The 21,585-nt window shown below is 56.6% G+C and overlaps 1 protein-coding gene across 15 annotated transcripts in view; it reads left to right on the top strand.

Annotated features, from left to right (window-relative positions):
- Window positions 1-21,585, top strand: part of SZT2 (SZT2 subunit of KICSTOR complex) — a 106,596-nt gene that overhangs the window by 72,324 nt on the left and 12,687 nt on the right. For 14 of the 15 annotated variants that reach the window (XM_075003441.1, XM_075003448.1, XM_075003444.1 and 11 more), the window contains 14 exons: window positions 2,925-3,113; window positions 3,392-3,574; window positions 3,821-3,999; window positions 4,100-4,266; window positions 4,646-4,743; window positions 5,614-5,746; window positions 5,916-6,043; window positions 15,870-15,976; window positions 16,513-16,695; window positions 18,157-18,427; window positions 19,835-19,914; window positions 20,385-20,510; window positions 20,894-21,096; window positions 21,194-21,281. In XM_075003441.1, the coding sequence (XP_074859542.1) occupies window positions 2,925-3,113; window positions 3,392-3,574; window positions 3,821-3,999; window positions 4,100-4,266; window positions 4,646-4,743; window positions 5,614-5,746; window positions 5,916-6,043; window positions 15,870-15,976; window positions 16,513-16,695; window positions 18,157-18,427; window positions 19,835-19,914; window positions 20,385-20,510; window positions 20,894-21,096; window positions 21,194-21,281 (2,135 nt within the window). The other variant, XM_075003452.1, reaches the window with a different exon arrangement.

Consider the following 21,585-nt stretch of genomic DNA (forward strand, 5'->3'; position numbering starts at 1 on the left):
TAATGGAACTGGCACCGTTGGCATCTGGAGGAGCAGCATGCCAGTGGGTCTGCTGTGGCACAGCCCCGCTTGTTCTGCTCCATGCCATTGTGCCTGGGTCCTGGCTGGCCTCTTGTGGTGGAGCAGCCTGTAGAACTAGCTGTCTGCTGGGGCAGAGCGCCAACAATGTCACCTGGTGTCAGGTGTCACAGTCCTGCTGGCTGGTCCTGCCCTAGGACTCAGACAGAGAGTGCATCCCATTCAGATGTGTGCACGTGTGGGGTAGGCGGGATGAAAGGATCAGGCGTCACAAGGATCACTTGTGAGCTGGAGTAGCTGCCTGGTCACAAGAGGCAAAATGAGCTCAGCACGTTGGTAGAAAGCACAAAGGGGTGACTGGCGCACCTCTGGGTGGAGCCTGGCTTTTGGCCAGCAAAAGGCTCCCCTGGCTGGCTGAATGGCCATTTAGCGGCAGGGACCTGAACTAGACACTTCTGACTAGGAACCAATGAAACATTGGGCACAAGTAAGGGAGGTTCTGAGCTGGGTCCAGAAATCCAGGGGAGATGCTTTCTGTCCAGCGCAGACTGGACTCTGGCCATAGCCCTGCATGAGCCATTGCATGTTTCCAAGCACCCCCAAGCTGGGGATCGTCAGCCAGTGCTTCAGTGCCTCCTGTAAAGGGCTCTGCTCTTGGCCAGACATGCAGGTGCCAGGAAAAGGCATCTTTCCAGCCCCTCTGTGCTGCCAAGGCAGGTGCTGTGTTCTGGAGTCTGCAGGAGGGGGCATCGCTGGCTTCTCTTCACGTTCCTTCGGGCTCCTCCCCCAAATGGAAGTGGCCCAGCTCAGTACGAGTCATGGCGCAAAAGGAATGAAATGCACAGAGGGAACTCAACCCCTGGGCAAAGGTGTAAACCTGGAAAATAGGCCCCTATCTCCAGTGCTGAATAGGAGCAGGCCAAGGCTGCCTACTGCTATGCCAGTGTGATGGGCAGACTGGTGACCCACTCTCCCTGCTGTGTGGCTGGCACCCACAAGAGTGCTTTGCAAGGGAGATGAACTCCAGTGAGATGGACTGAGGCAGGGCCTCGTGGTCCCTGTGATGACCACTGTTGCTGGCATAGCAAGAAAGGGTCCTGTGGCACCTTATAGGCTAACACAGGACCCTTCGTTGCTGTTACAGATCCAGACTAACACGGCTACCCCTCTAATACATGTTGCTGGCATGTGACTGACGCACAGAGTGCGTGTGCCCACATGCATTAATGTGCTGCGACTGGCCTGCCTGTCTCAGTGCCCTGTAAGGGCAGGATCCTGGGCTGCATACTGCCCATGGGAGGGATCTTGCCCTTACCTTGCTGGCTTCCCCGCACCCTCTGCCAGTCGCCAAGGCCCTCCTGGTGACCCAGAGGGAGCCTACTCCATCTGCGGAGACGCAGCAATGCAGGGAACCCCACACAGGGAGGTGTTGACTCGGAATCCTAGGGCTGGAAGCAACCTCAGGAGCTCATCGAGTCCAGCCCCCTGCCTAAAGCAGTACCGAGCCCAACTAAATGATCCCAGCCAGGACTGTGTCAAGCCTGGGGTTTGTAACCTCTAGGCATGGAGATCCCACCTCCTGTCTCAGTAACGCATTCCAGCGCTTCACCACCTTCCTGGGGAAATGGTTTTCCCTAATATCCAACCTGCACCTCTCCCTCTGTAACTTCAGACCATCGCTCCTTGTTCTGCCCTCTGTCACCACTGAGAGCAGCCTCTCTCCATCTTCTTCAGAGCCCCCTTCAGGAGGGTAAAAGCTGCTATCAAATCGCCCCTCAGTCCTCTCTTCTGCAAACTAAATAAGCCCAAGTCCCTCAGCCTCTCCTCATAGGTCATGTGCTCTGGACCCCTCATCATTTCTTTTGCCCTCTGCTGGTCCCGCTCCAATATGCTCTGGGCACGGTCCTTTTAGCTCTCCTGCCTTGGCACTTCCCATTTGGGCAGCTGTAAGCCAAAGAAGATGCCCCTTGGGCTGCTGGGAGAGCTGCACTGGGAGGTCCAGTGTGTGGCTGGGCAGGGTTAGTGGGGGCTGGTGACCAAGGTCTGACATCTTGCGCTATGGTCTCATGCTGCGCTGTCATCTGCTCCTGTCGCTGCTGGTGCCTCCCTCCCATCCCTCAGCCCCCTTGCAGTGAGCCTCTGGCTGTCAGGGGCCGGGGTTGTGTCTGGCTCCTGCCAGACACGCAACTGAGTGCTCCATGCCTGAGCTACAGCCCCTCCCTGCCTGCCCTGCAGGACAAAACCCCATGCCCAGGCTCGGCTCCTCAGACTGAGGTTACACACTTGGGGCCTTCCTCAGCATTGCTCCCAGGAGCTGTGGCTTCCTGCCCTACCAGGCTGGCCCAAAGGACTTTGGCATGGAGAGTAGCAAGGCCATCAGAGCCCTCCCCTGGATCTCCCTGCTGTCAGACGGGAGGGCATGTGCCAGCTGGGGTGCTGCAGGGATGTCCAGGAGCAGGCTGAAGGGTGGGGATGTGCTGCATTTGATTTCATTGGCTTGCCACAAGGAATCCAGGTGTGCTGCCCTATATCCCCCCACCCCGAATGCTGCAGCACAATAGGTACATGACACATGCTTCCTCCAGGCAGAACGTAGGCCTCTGCTCCCCGCAGCCAGGGACCCTGTCTCTCTGTCTGTCGGCAGCAGCATGCCTGTGTGGCTGTGTAAGCGTGGGAATGCTGGGGCAGCAGGAGGACTGGCCCAGCTGTGGCTGCATGCCAGGTGGTGGCACTCCCCTCTTGACTGTGCGTACTGGCTGCAGTGGCGGCTCTCAGCGAGGGCCCAGAGTCCTTGGGGGCTGGGGGGTGCCACTGTTGGCAGACAGGATACTGGGCTTGATGGGCCTATGGTCTGGCCCAGTGTGGCCACTCTTACGATGTTCTTAACTCGCACTCCTCTCTTGCAGGGATTGCATGCATTGCTCTGTCGTTCGTGGATGAGCATGGCAGCCCCCTCTCACTGGCATGCTGGGAACGGGCTGGTCCACTGAAGCTGCCCCCATCCCCGCCTGGCACAGACCTGTTGCAGGACACCGACTTCGAGAGCCTGACTGCAGTAACTAGGCATCAGGCTGAACCTGGCAGCCTCCACTCAGGTGGGAGTGTACTTTGCCGGGTGCCAGGTCCTGCTGCTGAGCAGCTGCCTTTCGCCTGTGTCCGGCCTGCTGAAGCAGCTCAGGGCTCTGCAGAGGAGGAGGGAGGGCTGTGGTCCTGGGGCTCCCAGCCCTGTCTGCAGAATGGCTCACTGGAGCTGGGGAAGCCACCTGTGCCGAGGGAGAGGCATTACGTGTCTGTGCGTGTCTGAGCTGGGGTGGACAGGGGATCCTTCCTCTGCACCAGCCTTGCACCCCTGGTGACACCTCTCTTCCCACAGCTGCCCGCGTGCTGGTGCGTTTGGACGTCTGGGAGAAGGGGAACATCAGCCCCCTGCAGCTGTCAGAGAAGCTGCGCAGTGCTGTGCGCCATGCGCTATGCGATGCGGTCATGGAGTTCCGAGTGCTGCCAGCCCCGCTCTGCGTGGAGGCTGCAGGCTCTCTGGAGGAGCTGGGCAGTGGTAGTAAGTTCTGGCTATGGGGCTTCCTCTTGGTCTTCACCTCGTGGGCAGTGGCAGGGCCCTGAGCCCAGGCCAGCTGTCCCCTGGAGCCCAAGGGGGTGGGCTGGGACCCAGCCCAGGGCCCCATGGGAGACTGGCTCTGCTCCTCAGCAAGGGGCAGGCCAGATCTGCTTCCCTGGGGAGGCTGCTCTGGCTGAGCTCTGTCTTCACTGCCTCTGCCCAGGGTCTGACATGTGGCTCTGTCTGTAGGAGGCCTCAAGAGGACCATGTCTGAGACCAAGGGGCTGGCCCTTTCTGCAGGTGGTCCTGGCACCAGAAGAGCACCTCCACCCCCTCTACACTTCACCTCCGCCCTCGGTTCAAGCTCTGGCTCTGAGCCTGTCACACCCACAAACAAGACGGGGCGCCGGAGCTTCTGGGACATGCTGGTATGTTCGGCGGGGAGGAGCCAATGGCAGGGAGGGGCATACAGCGGGGTGGGAAGTTGAGAGGAGGTCAGCGCTTCACCCCTCATCCCCTCGCCTGCAGAGCAAGCCTGACTCCTCCGAGCTGGGCACCCCCAAAACCACTGACGACATCGTGCTGGAGAGGCCCGAGGAGAGTCGCACGCGGCGCCGACACAAGACCGAGAGCGTCAAGCAGCCCCTGAGCCAGGAGCAGGCCACTGCCACGGCTGAGCTGGAGCAGGCCCAGAGGCAAGTGCAGCCAGTCAGGCCAGAAGCCTGCGTGGTGTGGCTCTGGTCTGGGATGGCCACGGAAGGCTCTGTGTGGTGTGCGGCTGCCATCGTACCCCAGGGCTCCCTGCACAGCCAGCCCAGGAAGCCTGCACAGTGTGGGGATGACCATGGCAGGCCCTGTGCTGCCCTTGCCAGCACTGCTGCTGGGTGTGTTCCAGGGCTCTGAGCAAGAGGGCTGTGGTCCCCCCTTGGGGCAATGTGCACTGACGAGAGGGGTGTGGAGTGTCCAGACGCTTGTGCCCGAGTGGGGAGCAGCAATTGCCCACTCAGCCCTCTGGCTTCTGCTTTGCACTGACCCAGCATCTGCTTCTGACCTCCCGGTGCCCTGTTCCCACAGGCGCCAAGTCTGCCAGCTCGAGGAAGGGACTGTGGGCACCATGCACCCACTCTTCAGCCAGACCTGCCAGCAGTGGATGGCGTTCATGGGTCGGCTGGGTAAGTACCTGAGTTCATCTCCCGGGCAGGGCTGGAATGGACCTTTCTTCCCAAAGCCTTGCCAGCGAGTCTCCGGGTAACCATTCCTTCCTCAGGCCATGCTTCCCCTTGACCCTTGGCCCCCCAGGTGCTACTTACCTTGCCTGCCAGCACTGTCTGCTTCCTTAAAGGCACAGCATGTCTCGGGTGGGGTGTAAGAAGTAACACAGCCCCTGACAGATGGTGCTGAGGCCAAGGTTTGTGGTCTGTGCCTGGCTGCCTGGGAGACCTGGTCACTCCCCAACCCCTCCAGAGAGCTTGACGCAGAAGCGCCTGCAGCCCCAGGAGAGGCCAGAACCTGGTCCGCCCACACTGTACTGGAGGCTCAGGCGCTGCTCAGCTTCATAAAGGTGTGCCCGAGGCTCCCTGTGGGGACTGGCAGGGAACAGAGGCCCCTTAACCTATGGCGTCAGGAGGGTCCCTGCAGGAGCAGCTAGGGCCCTCGTGCAGTGTCTGAGCAGCTCCCAAGTACTATGTTTACCCTTGCTCTCCTGCCGCCGAGCCGAGCAGCACTGCTGTTGTCGTGGTGCAATGAGAACGGAGGCCAGAGGCAAAGTGCATTGACCCTGGGCACAGGGGGTCTGATGGAGCAGGGTCTTGAACTCAGGTCTTGGATTCCTAGGCTAGTGGCAGGGACCACCCACAGGGCCAACCTCAGCTTTCCTAGAGCTCCCTGGGACTCTCAGCTCCTTCCAGTCCATGCCCTCTGGGTCTGGCTCTGCCAAGTGCATCCACCCAACGGCGTTTACAGATGTGCTTGGAGAGCCAAGCAGGAGGCAGGCTGCCTTTGGGGCTGGGTATGTCTGGCTCATGCCTTTCTGTGTGGGGCAGGGTGTCCTTCAGTGCAGCAGTGCTCGGTGGAGATTGTCTCCCGCTTCCTGCTCTCTTCCATCCTGGAGGAGGTAGTGAGCCTGGTCACAGCCCTGGCGAGCGACACCACCCTGAAGGTGTTCCGGCAGCACTGGTGAGTGCAGCACTGGGGAGGGGAGGAGAGGGAGGGTGCAGAGCTGGCTGCCCTGAGCTTAGCCTGGAGATGTGTTTGAGAGGTGGGGGTCACTGCCACATGCAGCTGGCAGTGATGGGGTGTGGTGACTCCTGGTGGCCAGTGCTCTGTGTGACTCTCTTCCCTGCAGCTGCCCTCAGGGCCCCGTCTTCCTGCCATATAACCCCAGTCAGAACTCCAGCCGTCGGCCTGCGGCCGCCAGTCATTTCATCCTGTTGGGCCGCAACTTTCACCAGTGGCGCTACAGCACTGAGCAGGGTGAGTGCGGGCTGGGGTGCACGGGGGGGGGCAGCCCAGGGGCTCAAGTGAGCAGTGCTGTGGGGGGGCAGGCACTCAGGCAGAAATTTCCCAGGCCCAGCTCTGCGCCCCTGCGGCATTTGTTCTCTTGGTCGCTGGTGGCCGTCTGGCTTGTCTCACCACAATGGATTCCCCAGCTGGGCAGTCTTTGTTCAGGCCAGTGAGTCATTCCCCTACCCCAGCCTGCCTGTCACATTGAACGTGCCACATCCCCAGGAGGAGCCAGTGCTCTGTGACCCACCCTGCTGGTGACGGTTGTGCCAAGCAGCCCTCATGCTGGTGCTGCTGGCTGCCCCAGCCCTGAGCAGGGCACAGTGATGAGCTGAGGGGAACTCTGCTGGGCTGGGCATCTTGCTGCATTTTCCTCTCTCCTTTGCTGGACTCCCTCATGCTGTGAACAGGGGTGTCCTGCGGGTGAAGCGCCATATGAAGGGAATGTCAGGCCCAACTGGGATTGCAGAAAGTAGCAAGTTGGCTCCCCAGGTAACATGCTGTGGTGGTCTCAGACATGCTGCTCCTTCAGCAGAGTGTTAGATGGTCCAAGGATGCCTGCCTTGGCTGGTCTGCCCCGGGGGTTCTGCCCTTACTCCCCACCCTCTTGGGCAACACTGCCCATGTGGGATGGAGAGGGGAGGGAGTCCCAAGGAACCCAAGCTGCACTCCATCCTCTGCCAGCGAGTAGCAGTCCCACCGCGAGTCTCAGTGGGGATGTGCACCCCCAGAGTCCTTCCCATTACAACTAGGCCTGGGCTGGCTGCAGGGCTCAGGGCTGGGGCCAGGCCAGCTCCCAGGGGGGCTGCGGCACTGGTTCAGCTCATGCGCTCTTCCAGAAAGGTTTCACCCTCTATCACAGGTCCAAGCGTCCCTAGTGGAGTCAAGGCAGATGAAGCCTGATGTTCCTGACTAGGTACCGCCTCTGCCTCTCGAGGAGGGACAAGTCCCTGGCCCATATGGTGGCCTGAGCAAGGTGTACCATCCACTCCTCTCCAGCTCTCTGTGCGGTGTGGACTCCAAGTGCAGACAGGGCACTGAAACAGGGAGCAGTCACTGTCACAAAATAGGCTGTGCCTGGGGGTGTCTGTCAGTAGGTTGCAGCTCACAGCAGATGTTCCCCAGAGGAATGCGCAGGGTCAACGGCTGCCCTGGGTCCCCTGTCACAGGACATGCCCATGCCCCTGGCTCCGGACCCGGTCTGGGGAAAAAGTGCAACATCTGCCCATCCAGTCGGGACCCTTTGTTTGTCACTGAGGTTCTCCTTTCTTCTTGGGAGTCACATCCTTGAACTCGACATGAGTGATCCCTTGAAGGAGAAATGGCTCCCTGCTTCTTGTCACTTGTCAAGGTAGCCAGCAAGAAGAGACAGTGGATCAGGGACTGATACACACCACCATGAAGGTGCTGCTGTACAGCCAGCCTGACAGTACCATTCGGGGAAGCGCCTTCCCATGGCTGTTGTGACTGTGTGTGAGAGAGCAAGAGAGTGGCTGAATAGCTCACTGTGGAGTAGGGAATCCTTGCTGTCCCTGAACTAGACCTGGCTTTTTATCACCTAGGCAACCAGGTAAAACTTTTGCTTCCTGAGAAGTGGAGCAAAGGAGAAGAGTGGAGCCCAGCTGTTTTTTGAATTAGAAGCCCAGGCAGTTAGGGGGAATTAGTCAGGAAGTGGAACAAAGGAGGCAGTATCCCAGGCTTGGGGGGTCCCCTCATGGGGCCTCCCCCCCACCCCGTGTGGATCGGACTGGCGGGTTCTGGTTGCTGTACTGACAAGTCTGTACCACACTGTCCCTGTCTAATAAACCTGTTCCACCTGCTGCTTGAGTCACTCCTGCCTGTGGATTGGGGGGGCAGGGCTTGGGGACCCCTTGAACTCCATTATCTGGTGGCAGAGGTGGGATGAACTGCATCCTGTGGCTGGAGCACCTGGCAGTGAGTGACTGGGCTGCAGGTGAAAGAAGGGGAGCCAGTGAGACCCAGAAGCTCTGAAGAGCAGTAAGGTGAGGCTCTCAGAGGCAGAGGAGGCTGCAGCTGAACTAGAGAATGAGGTTGTGGCCCTCGAGATGGGGTGTGACACCAAGTGAGGGGTTACTCCTGGAGTCTGTTGGAATCAGTCCCAGAAGGCAGAGGGACCGATGCCCTAACCCCCCAGGAGGTGTTATCCAGAAGGAGAGGCTGGCATTCTGTTGGGGCCCTGCCACAAACAACAGAGATGGTGTATTATCAGCTCCTTAAAACGGATGTTATCCAGTTATGCAGGGAGAAAGGGCTCTCTAGTTACAGATCCACCACAGCCCAGCTGGAAGAGAATGTTCGCTCCTTGGAGTTGGGGCCAGACCCCACAAAGAGCTGCCAGACAGGCCCTGGGGATGCTCCAGATGGGTCTGGGAGCAGCTGGATACCCCTAGGGCTGCTGGAATCCACATGGCCATTTGCAGCTCCTCGCCACTCAGCACTTCCTCTGTGGAGCTGAAGCATCTGGAAATGGAATTGAGGCTAATGGAACTGGAGGACCAGGAAGAAGAGCAACGAGAACGGGAGAAAACTCCTCAGGGGAGAGAGGCAGCAATGTGAGTGGGTGAAGGCAGAACTGAGGGCTGCGGAAATTCCTGCAGTGGTGAGTCAGGATAGGAGTAGGGAGCCCCAGAGTGCATGGAGCTTTGATATGAAAGCCCTGTACGAGTTTAAGGAGTGGGGAGACATAGGTGCTTTCCTCAATGCCTTTGAGAGAACCTGTGTTCTGCACGGGGTTGATCCAGCAGACAGGTTACGGTATCTCACGCCTTTACTGCATCCCAAAGCTAAAGGGACGTACAGCCAGATGGATGGCCGTGATGGGGGAAGATGACGTGGAGGCATATCTCCTGGCATTTGAGAGGACAACCCAATGGGAAGACTGGTCCCAAGCCCAGGGGGCCAGCGTCCTGTCCCCTTTTAGTGTGGGGAGGCCCAGAAGACCTATTTTGACCTTGCTGAGGAAGCAGCCACTAATGATGCCCAGGTGAAGATGTGAGGTCTGTAGTAACAAGTGCAGTCCAAGCCCAACAGTTTCATAACTGGCGGTACCAGGAAGGCAAGGCCCCTTGGTCCCAGCTATTTGACCTCATCCACTTGGCCCGGAACTGGCTGTGGCCTAAGGCCCACAGCTCCAAGAAGATGATAGATACCCTTATCCTAGACCAGACATGAGGAAGCCACCACCCAACCTAGGAGGCTGGGTCAGTCAGAACAAACCCTCCTACTGTAAAGAGATTATGGCCCTCGTGGAGAGACACATGGCCCCTTGGGGATGGGGCATGACAGAGGGAGAGGCCTACCCCCAGGCCCATGTGTCTGAAACTTCAGGCTGGGCTGGGTATGGCGGGAAGGAGACTGAAGAACAGTAAGAGGCGGTAAAGGGACCTGGGGGCTGAGAAAAGGATGGACCGGGGGGGCAAGGCCAAGTGGACCTCAAAGCAAATGGGAAGGTTGAGCTGGTTATAGGTGCTATGCATGTGGGAAGCTAGGGCATACTGCAGCCTAGTGCCCAAACTCAGAGGAGCCCGTGCAGGGTGACCTCGGGGATCTCATCAGCCCCATGGGCATTACAACGGCTCCCCCTCAGTGCATTTGGTCAGTTGGAATAAATGTCATATCGCCCTGGTGCACTCAGTGCAGTCATGCTGGTCTTGGTCTTGGAGAGACTGAACAGGCAGGAGCAGTTGTCTGCAGTGAAGCATCCAGGCATAACCTGCATGCTTGGGGACATCAATTATGACCCTGCCATGCCTGTATGAATAGAGATTCAAGGGAGCATTAGAGAAGTAATTTCTGGGGTAGTCCCTCAGCTTCCCTGCCCAGTCGTCATAGGCAGGGACTTCCCCAGATCCAGTCACCTGCTCCCTGGGGACAAGGCAGAGGGGCAAAGCTCCCCCTGGCCTTTTGGGAGTTTGACCCAGGCCCTGTTCTCAAGGACTGGAAAGCTCTGGAGAACGAGGCAGGAAAGGAGGGCAGCCGGGAGACTAGGAGCATGTGTACTGGCCCAGAATCTAAGAAAAGCCCTGGCAGGATGTAGAGCTGAGCAGCCAGTAGGGCCGTGACATAGGAAGCAAGTGAGCCTTACTCTGGGCCCAGCTCGTGGGGGATCCCAGGGACAGAAGCAAGGGATGGGGCCCCTGCTTGAGAACTGTGGCCAGAGTCAGGTGAGTGACCCGATGTTCGTCAGCATACAGAGGGATGTAATTGAGGTAAATGGGGTCCCACAGGAAGAGAAGACTAAGGGCTCTAGGTTGTATTATGTGATCAAAGGGGACCTGTTACATCGGGCGGTGCCCATCCAGGAGCAAGTGCTGGTGGTAGAGCAGCTCCTGGTCCCCCAGAAACACAGGCGTGTGATATTGGACTTAGCCATTTGTTTGGAAGACACCCGTGGTTGGCTATGGGCTAAGACCCTGAACCGGCTCCTTTGGAGACTCTCAAGCGTATGTGTCGGTCTGGTGGTTTTGTACCTCCTTCCCAAATGCCAGCTGCATGAGCCCCCACCCCACCTAAGGGCCCCACTAGAGCCCCTATCTATAATCGAGGTACCTTTTAAACAAATTGCTATGGACTTGGTTGGTCCACTGGAGAAATCTGCTCAGGGGTATCAGCACATATTAGTGGTCCTTGATTATGCCACTCGATACCCTGTGGCAGTACCCCCTCGGAATACAAACCCAAGACCTGGGATAGATTGTGTGGAGGAGTATCCTGAGACCCCAGCTGAACACGGTCGAGGCAATCCAGAGTTGGCCCTGACCAGCTTGGAAGAAGCAAGTGGGAGTGTTCTTGGGACCGGTAGAGTACTACCAGCAGTTTGTTCCCTATTTCGCTTCCTGGGCCTGTCCCCTGACCAAGCTAACAAAATCCCGTGGCCTGGACATGGTGCGCTGGACACCTGCAGCTGAAGGGGCCTTCAATGATCTAATAAGGACTGCTCTCTGCAGTCACCCCTGGCTCATAGCTCCTGATTTTGACAGAGAGATTGTATTGCAAACCGGTGCCTCCAAGGTTGGGCTGGGTGATGTCTTGTCCCAAATCTTCAAGGAAGAAGAGCATCCTGTCCTGTACCTAAACTAGAAACTCCTGCCTCGGAGCGAAATTATACCATGGTGGAAAAGGAGTGCCTGGCAGTGAAGTGGGCCATGGAGAGCCTGCAGTACAACCTGCTGGGACAGAATTCACCCTGGTCACCGAACATGTGCCTCTGCAGTTGATGCACCAAAACAAGGACAGAAATGTGAGAGTGATCTGCTGGTTCCTATGCCTACAGTCCTTCCACTTCCAAGTGTGGCACAGAGCCGAGGTCCAGCATGGCAACGCAGATGGCCTGTCGAGAGTACGCTGCTTACCGTCCCAAGTACCCCAGGCCCAGTGTTGAGCAGAGGGAGGGGGTGTGTAACAAGGTCAGGCCAGCAGACCCCAAGTGGAAGGTGAAAGGCGGCTCAGGACCTAGCCTGGGCTGGGGAAAGAGCAGAAAGAGCTAGTTAAGCTCCCAGATGAAGGCAGCAGGCAGTCAATGAGAGCCAGCTGATCTGACTGCTGGGAGGCTCAAAAGCAGCTGAGGCAAACAGAGCTGGGAGGAGAATGAGAGAGTTGGTGGGAGAAATTGAGACACATCTTGAGGGAGATAAGTAGAAGCCAAAAGCATATCAGGAGTTGGGAGAGTTCCCATAAGAGAGCTGGGGAGGGAGGAGTGGTGAGGCTCCCCTCTCACAGCCAGGCTGACAGCGCTGGCAGTGAGAGAGAAGGAAGGAGGTTGGCCACCAACAAGAACAGCAGGGGTAGTCACAGCCCAGACCCTACTGTCTGGGGTCAGAGGCGAGGGACTTGCACCAAGGCAAAGGCCCCCTTGCCACATGGTGATCCAGCCACCGTCTGGCCCCTGGGCCTCTCCCTTGGTGCTGGTCCCTGGAAAGAATGGGTCAATCCTGAGAGAAGGAAGAAAGGTGATCAGTAAGTTGCAGACCCTTGATGTCGAAGTCTGCTCTTTTGACTCCTTGAGAACTGATGGGCAGGATCCCCTGGGAAATGAAGATGAACGGGAATAGACTTCAAGAGAAATGACACTATTTTAAAGAAGTCTTAACCGAAGGTACAGGAACAAACCATCCCACTGCATACTAAGAAATGCAAATATGGTAGGCAACCAGGTTGGCTTAACAGGGAAATAATTTGTTCAGCTTAAACTCAAAAAGGATGCGTATAAGAAATGGAAACGTGGACAGTTGACTAAGGAGGAGTAGAAACATGCGGCTGGAGAATGCCGGGCAGTAATCAGGAAAGCGAAAGCACAAATGGAACTGTAGCTGGCAAGGGATGTGAAGGGTAAGAAGAAGGGTTTCTACAGGCATGTTAACAATAAGGGGGTTATCAGGGAACATGTGGCGCAGTTACTGGATGAGAGAGGTAACCTAGTGACAGATGATGTAAGAAAAGGTGAAGTACTCAATGCTTTTTTTGCCTCAGTCTTCATGAACAAGGACAGCTCCCACACTGCGGTGCTAGACAATACGGTATGGGAAGGTGGAGGGCAGCCATCGGTGGGGAAGGAATGAGTTACGAGCTACGTAGAAAAACTAGATGTACACAAATCCATGGGCCTGGATTTAATGCTCCCAAAGATATTGAGGGAATTGGCAGATGTCATTGCTGGGCCTTTGGCCATTATCTTTGAAGATTCTGGGAGATCGGCAGAGATCCTGGATGACTGGAAAAAGCAAACGTAGTGCCCTTCTTTAAAAAAGGAAAGGACGACGATCCAGGGAACTATAGACCCGTCAGCCTTACCTCAGTCCTTGGGAGAATGATGGAGGGGTTCCATCTTGGAGCACTTGGAAGAGAGGAAAGTGATCAGAAGTAGCCAACATGGATTTACCAAGGGCAAGTCCTGCCTGAACCAATCTGATTAGCTTCTATGACAAGGTAACAGGATCTGTGGACGTGGGGAAGTCCAGCGGATGTGATATACCTTGAATTCAGCAAAGCTTTTGATATAGTCTCCCACAACATGCTTGCCCATAAGTTGAGGAAGTGTGGATTGGATCCATGGACTATAAAATGGATAGAAAGCTGGCTTGACGGTTGTGCCCAATGGTAGTGATCAGTGTCTCAATAAGTGGATGGCGGTCGGTTTCAAGCGGAATGCCTCAAGGCTCAGTTCTGGGGCCCGTGTTCAACATCTTTATTAGTGATCTGGATGAGGGACTGGATTACACCCTCAGCTAGTTTACAGATGACATTAAGATAGGGGGAGAGGTAGATACATTGGAGAGTAGAGAGAGGATCCAGAGTCACCTGGATAAATTGGAAGACTGGGCCAAAAGAAATCTGATGCGGCTCAACAAGAAGTGTAGAGTCCTGCATGTGGGACAGAAGGACCTCAAGCATTGTTATAGGCTGGGGACTGACTGGCTCAGCAGCAGTACAGTGGGAAAGGACCTAGAGGTTATGGTGAATGAAAGGCTGGATATGAGTCAACAGTGCACCCTTGTAGCCAAGAAGGCTAATGGCATATTGTGGTGCATTAGGAGGAGCATTTTGACCGGATCTAGAGAAGTGGTTGTTTCCCTCTGTTCGGCACTGGTGAGGCCACATCTTGAATATTGTGTCCAGTTTTGGGCCCCCCAGTATAAAAAGGATGTGGATGTGCTGGAGCAGGTTCAGCGAAGGGCAACAAAAATGACTAAGGGGCTGGAGCACATGACCTATGAGGATAGGCTGAGGGATTTGGGCTTGTTTAGTTTACAGAAGAGAAGACTGAGGTGAGATTTAATAGCAGCCTTCAACTTCCTGAAGGGGAGCTCTAAAGAGGATGGGGAGAAACTGTTCTCAGTGGTGACTGATGGTAGAACAAGGAGCAATGGTCTGAAGTTAAAGAAGGAGAGAAGTAGGTTGGATATTAGGAGAAAGTACTTCCCCAGGAGGGTGGTGAGGCACTGGAATGTGTTGTCTAGAGAGGTGGTGGAATCTCCATCCCTAGATGTTTTTAAGTCCTGGCTGGGATGACTTAGTTGGGGTTGATCCTCCTTGAAGCAGAGGGCTGGGCTAGATGACCTCCTGAGGTTTCTTCCAGCCCTAGGATTCTATGATTTGATATGGTTTCGTGTGGGCTGTCATGCTCTCAGTTCCATCGCCAGGTCTGATGCGTACCCCATGCTTATGCTGACAACCTCCCGGACAAGCTTGCGGGAGCCCATTACTTCACCAAGGGATACTGGCATGTGCTACTGGTTTCCAGACATAAGGCTGAAATCTGCTTTTATCACTCCTGCAGGGCTCTGAGCTCCTGGTCCTGCCTTTTGGCCTCAAGGGGGCACCTGCCACCTTCCAATGCCTGGTGGACCAGCTGCTGAGGGGGATGGAGGGTTTCAGCCTGGCTTACATCGGTGACGTTTGTGTCTTCAGCCAAACCTGGGGGGGGCCACTTGTCCCAGGTCACCCAACTGCTGGACTGACTGAAGGGGTCCAGGCTGACTATCAAAAAGGGGAAGTGCAAGATGAGGATGGCTGAAGTGACCTACTTGGGCCATAAGATGGGCAGTGGCTGCTTAAAGCCAGCGTCAGATAAAGTGGAGGCTGTCAGAGACTGGCCGGTGCCCCAGACTAAGTAGCAGGTCCAGGCCTTCATGGGGATGGCGGGGTACTACCGGAGTTTTGTGCCCCACTTTAGCTCCATCGCCAGTCCCCTCATGGAGCTGTGTAAGAAGGGTGAGCCAGGCAAGGTGGTCTGAACCAAGCTGTGCTGGGGCTCTCTTGCGCTGAAGGAGGCTCTGGTCAGGGCCACTGTGCTGGTAAACCCAGACTGTGACAAGCCCTTCATGGTGTTCACCGACGCCTGACACTGAATGGGCACGGTGCCAATGCAGGTGAATGAAAAGGGGAAGAGACACCCTGTTATGTACTTGAGCAAGAAGCTGCTACCCCGGGAGCAGACCTGTGCAGCCATAGAGAAGGGGTGTCTGGCCCTGGTGTGGGCTCTGGGGAAGCTGCAGCCATACCTGTTTGGATGGCGTTTCACCGTGTACACCGATCACTCACCCCTGACCTGGCTGCAGCACGTGAAAGGGGTCAATGCCAAGCTCCTGCAGCGGAGGCTGCTACTGCAGGACTATGACATGGAGGTGGCCTGTGTCAAAGGGAACAGTAATACCACAGCTGATGCCCTGTCATGCGGGATGGGTCCCGAACTTCCCCAGGTCACTGGCTGAGTGGTGTGGCTCAGCTCAGTCTGGAAGTGGGGAAGAGATGTGGCAAAGTGTGGTGGCGAGTGAGAGACAGGCTGTCTTCAGGCTGCTGAATAGCTCACTCTATGGTATGAAATCCCTGCTGTCCATAAGCTAGACCTGGCTATTTGTAACCTAGGCAACCAGGTAACACCTTTGCTCCCTGGAAAACAGAGCAAAGGAGAGGGGTGGAGCCTGTCTTTTTTTGAATTAGAAGCCTGGGCAGTTAGTCAGGAAGCTGGAGAGGAGCAAAGGAGGCAGGATCCCGGGTTTGGGGTCCCCTCTTGGGCCCTCCTTCCCCCAGTGTGGATTGGACAGATGGCCTCTGGTTTGTACCATGCCGTTGCTCTGTTGCCTAATAAACCTTCTGTTCCACTTGCTGCGTGAGTCACTCCCGCCTGTGAATGGGTGGCAGGGCTTGGGGACCCCTCACACCTCGTTACATCTGTGCGTGTGGTACGTGCACACCAACTCAAATGGGACAGGAGCAGCACATTTGGAAGAACCAAAATTGCAACGGGCAGGAAACTTTTCTCTGTTCTCTCTTCCAGTGCACAAGGGGCTGCAGCACTTTGAGACTGTGGAGCTGAGCTCAGACTCCGGCCCCTTGCTGGCCCCCAGGCAGAGATTCCTTCTTCTGGAGATCCTCGACAAGCGGGTGGGTTGGTGCCTTCTTCGCAAGTCCAGCTGGGGCTGTGAGCAAGGACAGCTGGCTGGCTCCCCAAGGGCCCTGCTGGCCCTGTGGAACCATGGGGTAGAGCAGAGCAGGTGGCTGTGGGAGGGCTGTGCTGTGCTGTGCATCCACCTCCCTGTGGTGTCCCCTGCAGTCTGGCACTGCCCCTCCCACACATAGCTGGGCTCTCAGACAAGAGCTGGTGGACTCTAAGCTGGGTGGACCTGGGACTCCAGAGCCAGCCTGTGCTCCCAAGTGCTTTGCTCTCAGCTCGGGGCCCTCGTGCTGCAGAGCAGGTGTGAATGCTAGGACGCATCGCCGTGGTGATTGATTGGTAGGCGCTGAGAGGGTGCCATGGCCTCCCAGTTCATGGTGTCCCCCGTGGCCTGTAGGTGGTACAGCAGGAACACACCAATAGCAACAGCATCTCTCAGGCTCTTGGGGATGGCAGCCTCACCATGATTCAGCAGGTGCAGGCCCTTCCCCACCCCAGCTCTCACCATCTTCTCCTTTTCTCCCAGCTGATGCTCTACACGTACAACTGGTCCCCAGACCTGGGCAGCTCCTTGACCAGCTCCCTTGTCCGCCTGCTGCAGTGGCAGAATGCCCGCTCACACATCGTGCATTGCCTCCTCAGCCAGAAGCTGGGGCTCTTCCACCACTACTGCTACCTGGACACGCCGTGGCACGAGGACAGCAAGCAGGTAATGGCACTGTCAGCCCTGGGGCGAGGAGCCCCTGGCCATGCTCAGGCAGAGCCTGTTGCTGGTTGGCATGGGGTAGTGCTTGGCACCAGCATGGCCATCAGCACCTTCACCCAGAGGGGCCATTGCATGGTGCGCTTGCTGGGTTTTCATTGATCAGCAGGAGGGAGGGGAGATGCAGTGGCCTGGCCTGTGCACCTGTTCAGTTAGTTTGAATGGAGTCAAAGGGGCTAACCTGACCCAGCCGCCGTCCAGGAGTAAGTGCTGTTAAATGGGGTTTGGTGCATTTGTGCTTTTTCCTGAGGGATCCCCGGGTAAAGGTCCCGCCAGACTCGGACTCTGCGGGAAAGAAGCTTCCTGCTGCCCTTCCTTCAGAGAATCTGCAGAATCTGTTCTGGCCCCTTTCTGCACCAAAGAATGGCAGCTTGCTAGGTGATGCCCCATCAGCTGTGCTGACCCCAGGCTAGAGCCTTCAGCTTGTCTGTCCAGTGTCTTTGAGAAACAGCTTTACCCATTCCTCAGCCCCATCTGGCAAACGGTCACGCTTCTGGCTGTGTTCAGACCTTTGCGGCTGCTGTGAACTTACTGCCCATCAGGTCGCTGGCTTTCTAGTGCTGCCTCCCCAGACACATTCTGCACGCCGATGAGCGTGCCAGTGCAGAGGGCAGGAATCCATCCGTCACAGTCTTCTTTCTCAGACCCCACCCCAACACGTGCACGCACAGAACCTATGGGCAGAATAGCTCAGCGCCCCATTGTTTAACCATTAGCCCTAACGTCCAACCTCCCCATTCTGATCCAGTGACGACTTGTTCACCAGGTGTCATCTTAGCGGTCCTTGAGCTCTAGCCAGAGGCCCTTTGGTTGGGACTGATTCAGCGCCTTTCCGCACCACAACTGTGCTACGAACTGCCACTGGCACCTGTGGCTGAGCTTATGGCTTGGGTAAATTCAGGGTACTGTTCTCACCACAGCAGGGCAGCCAGAGGGATGGAACTGGGAGGGTGGGCTATGCCACGCCCAGTGGGCACACCACTGCCTATGCCAGGGTCACATTAGAAGCTGGGCCCTGGGGACCTGCCTGGTGAGGCATGATCTAGAGCAGTGTTTCTTAAACTTTTTGAGCCCATGGGTCACCAAACAAGCGTATTTTTATGTGGAACACCTATGAAAATGTTCTTAAAAAATCCAAACAGCAACATAATACAGCAAAACCCAAATGAAGTGATTTAATCAGGTGTCAGAGCAATGAAGAAGTAACATTGTATCTCCTGATATCAGAAAACATAGCCCATCATTGTGTTTTTCCAAAGGCTCGCAGCAGACCTGCGAGTACTTCATGGAACATCAGAGTTCCATGGAACAGAGTTTAAGAAATGCTGATCTGGAGGGGCCTGCAGGGGTTTTCCCAGCTCTTGGATCCAATTTCCTGGCTAGCAGGTCTCTGTCTTCCTTGCATAGGAGCCAAACCCCTTCCTGAACTCCACCCTGGAGGTGGATGCCCTGATCCGGAGTCCTAGCCCTCCTGCTAACAAGGAACAAGGCCGGCTCAGCAGCTCCACACGTGCCCTGCCCTCTCTGCACTTCCCACCTGACATGGTGCCCTTCGATGAGGCTTTGCGAGATGTCACCACCCTCAAGGACATCCCTCTGGGCCCCAAGCTGGGGCCACACGACCCAGTGTCCTGGCACGGCACGCAGTTCCTGGAAATCAAGAGCCTGGAGAGGAAAGGTAAAGGGGGAAGCTGTAATATAACGGGGGGTTCTGGGCACAACTGAGAACCAATCCTGGGTAAACTTGCTTAACTGGGCCACTGAAATCCCAGGCTGGGATTTCCTTCTCACTAAGGCAAATTAAGCCAGTCACAACAGTACTTCTGCCAGCCCCCCTGGCCAGCCAGAAGGCCCACAGGCAAACCCACAGATTCTCCAGCTGCTCTTATTGCCCAAACCAGCAACCCTCCTACTCAGGTGAGAGGCTTTTAAAGCCTATTTCACCAACCCACACAGATTCTTCCAGCCACATTCCCAGGTTAATATGTACTTGGGTCTCATCCAAGACAGCACACTGGGCCAGTCCTTTAGAATCTAAAGATTTTTTTTTTTAAGATAGAAGGGAAGCGAGAACAGGGTGAGAGTGATATAGGAAGTGATCCATCACCCATGCGTCAGTTACAGCGATCCATCACCCATGCGTCAGTTGATGTAGGCCAGCAGTGTTTATATGCTGTGATTTCTTGATGGTCTCTGAAAACATACCCCCTGCGGGGTGGGAGCCCAGTTCACACAGGCACAGTTCATGGAGTCTGGAGACTGAAGACAAAGGATGGTCGCTGTCACGGCCATATGACAGGTTGCCGTTTGGAGGGAATAGTTACAGACAGGTAGCCTTGTTAGTCTGTCTTCCCAAAACAAAAGAGCAGTTGTGTAGCACTTTAAAGATTAACAAAATCATTTATTAGGTGATGAGCTTGCGTGGGGAAGACCCTGTTCTTCAGAAACTCTCTTCTTTTCCACTAGGCAGTGCAGGGCCCCCTGTCCAGGTGGGCCGCTGTGGCCTGTTGCCTTTGCTCGCTGACTTTGCCAGCAAGCCCCAGTTCGTTTACATAGTATGTGGGATTGACATCCGGGTCTTTGTTGTTTAGTCCATCATCCAGCCTGGGAAGGTGATCACACCTCCTATTGTGAATCTCTGCAGTAAAACATTCCTAATACAGCTACAGAGCAGACATCTACATGTTACAAAGCGGCACAGGTGTGCAAGGAGCACGAAGAGATTCAGGGCAGTACCAGCTTTCATTAGACACCTCCCTGGACCCCCGGCACAAGGTTTGGTGCCATTATGTACAATGGTGATAGACATGGCTTTCAACTTAAATTTAAAAAGCCAGTAAAGTTACAGGAGCGCCCCCAGGTTGTCCAGCCCTGGGCACAGCTGTTGGGCAGGGACTCCTAAGCCCGCAACACTTCAGCCTGCCACCCCGCCCCTGGCTCCTTCGGCCCAGCAAGGGTGTGGCATGGGGAAGCCTGCGCTGCAGCTCCAGTGGGGGGGAGGGGGGGGAGGCTGTGCTGTATGTCAGGGATTAGGAGAGGCCCAGGCTCCAGCTGCAGTGGCTTTTCCTTTCCGCTGCCCTGTCAGAGCTGGAGAAGCAGATGAAGATTGAGAACCTCTTTGTGACGTGGCAGCAGAGATCAGCGCAGTCCAACATGCCCATCAGTGTAAGTGCTGTCCCTCGGGTGGCAGCGCCTCGCCCTGCTCTGAGGCTGGGAGGGTAGAGGACCTGGGGGTATGGCCCCGGGGGTGGGGATCCTGCACTGGGGCTTATGGCCAATGTTCTCGTTAGTCTTTTCCATCCATGCATGGATTTCTTCTACCTGTGCAGAAGAAAATGTGTTAGGTGCGCAGGAGCATGTGTGGATGTGCACCGCCGAGACACACACCTAGCTACGGGTGCTCTGCTCATCAGCTGGGAGGCACTTGAGTCTCTGCTGAATGGCCTCACAAGCACACAGCTTCCAGGGAACACTGCTGGCGAGGGGGTGTAGAGCCAGTGGCGCCCTGGGCGTGAGCAGGCCGGTTGGCGCTGGAAGGGCAGGCATCCCTGTGGGGCCTGGGAGAGAAGTGGGGGTCCTCTGGGCTGAGGGAGGGCATGGCCGCCTCCTGCAGCTATGCATCTTGTACTGTGCAGCTGGCAGATCTGGAGACCCTGAAGCAGTCCTCGCGCCTGGTTCATTACTGTGCCACACCGCTACTCTTCGACCCCTCTTTCCGGCAGCAGATCCAGGCCGACCAGCAGGCCAGGCTGGAGGGGAAGGTGAGTGACTGTCACCGGCAGTGGTTGGACAGGGGAAGGGTTGAACATCATGGCCACTCTGCATCAGACTAAAGATCCCTCTAGCTCGTACCCCATCTGCTGATGGTGGCACTCAGTGTGCCTTGTCTCTAAGGGCCCACCCTGCCGTGAGCTGCAGCTTGTCCCAGGGAAGAAGCCAGCTCTCTCTCAGCTGGGCAAGGGGCTCTGCCCCAGCTGCAGAGGGCCAGAATGTCCTTGGGGCTGTTCCAGCCCTCAGGGCAGCAGCTTGGGGCCAGCCTGAGCAGCTCTCATCAGCCAGCAGATCCCCGTTCCCTTGGACAGGGCAGCTCCTGCTGGCTACTGTCTACCGCGGGTGCCAACTGCCCCACCTCCCTTTCTTTCAGAAGCGCCATCGCTCGAGCGACTCAACGGCATCGGGACGGGACCGGAGCCACAGCTGTGACTCAGCAGAGGTGCTGCCCTGCAAGCTAAAGGAGGAGCCCTGGCTGCAGGAGATGTGCAGTGCTTTCCTTCAGCAGTACATTCAGTATCTGCAGAGCATGGGCTTCATCCTGGTGCAGGTGCGGCCCCTCTCACCTGCCCGCAGGTCAGTGGATTCTGGGCGTCAGGCCTGGGTGGGCAGAGGGTGCTTGCCGATGCCCCGCGCCAGTCTCTGGTCACGACTCTCTTGTGTTTTGTCGCAGCACGGCCCGGGTCCGCACTCTGGCAGCTCTGGGCACTGAGGGGAGAGGCTCCTTCTCCTGCAAGCCCAAAGCAGACGGCAGTCCAAAGGTGAGAGCTGAACAGATGCGGTGCGAGGGGCAGTGCCAGGGCAGCACTACTCACAGGCCTGCTCTTGGCCACTGCCCAGGCTGAGAGGGGAGCTAATAGTGGGATTCTGGCAGCTCTCTGCAGCAGAGCATTTCCTGGGACTCCCATCCAGTATCCAGCACCCTCCTCCTACCGCTGCCACCCAACACTCCCTGCCCTGCCTCTGGGGCTGACCTTCAGGTCCTCCCGCAACTTTGTGTCTCTCCCCCAACCCCTGCCAGTGAGAGCTGCAGCCAGCGGGAGCTCGGGGCCTGGTGCCCCTCAC

This window comes from Carettochelys insculpta, chromosome 9 (genome assembly GCF_033958435.1).
Source record: "Carettochelys insculpta isolate YL-2023 chromosome 9, ASM3395843v1, whole genome shotgun sequence".
NCBI lineage: Eukaryota > Metazoa > Chordata > Testudines > Carettochelyidae > Carettochelys > Carettochelys insculpta.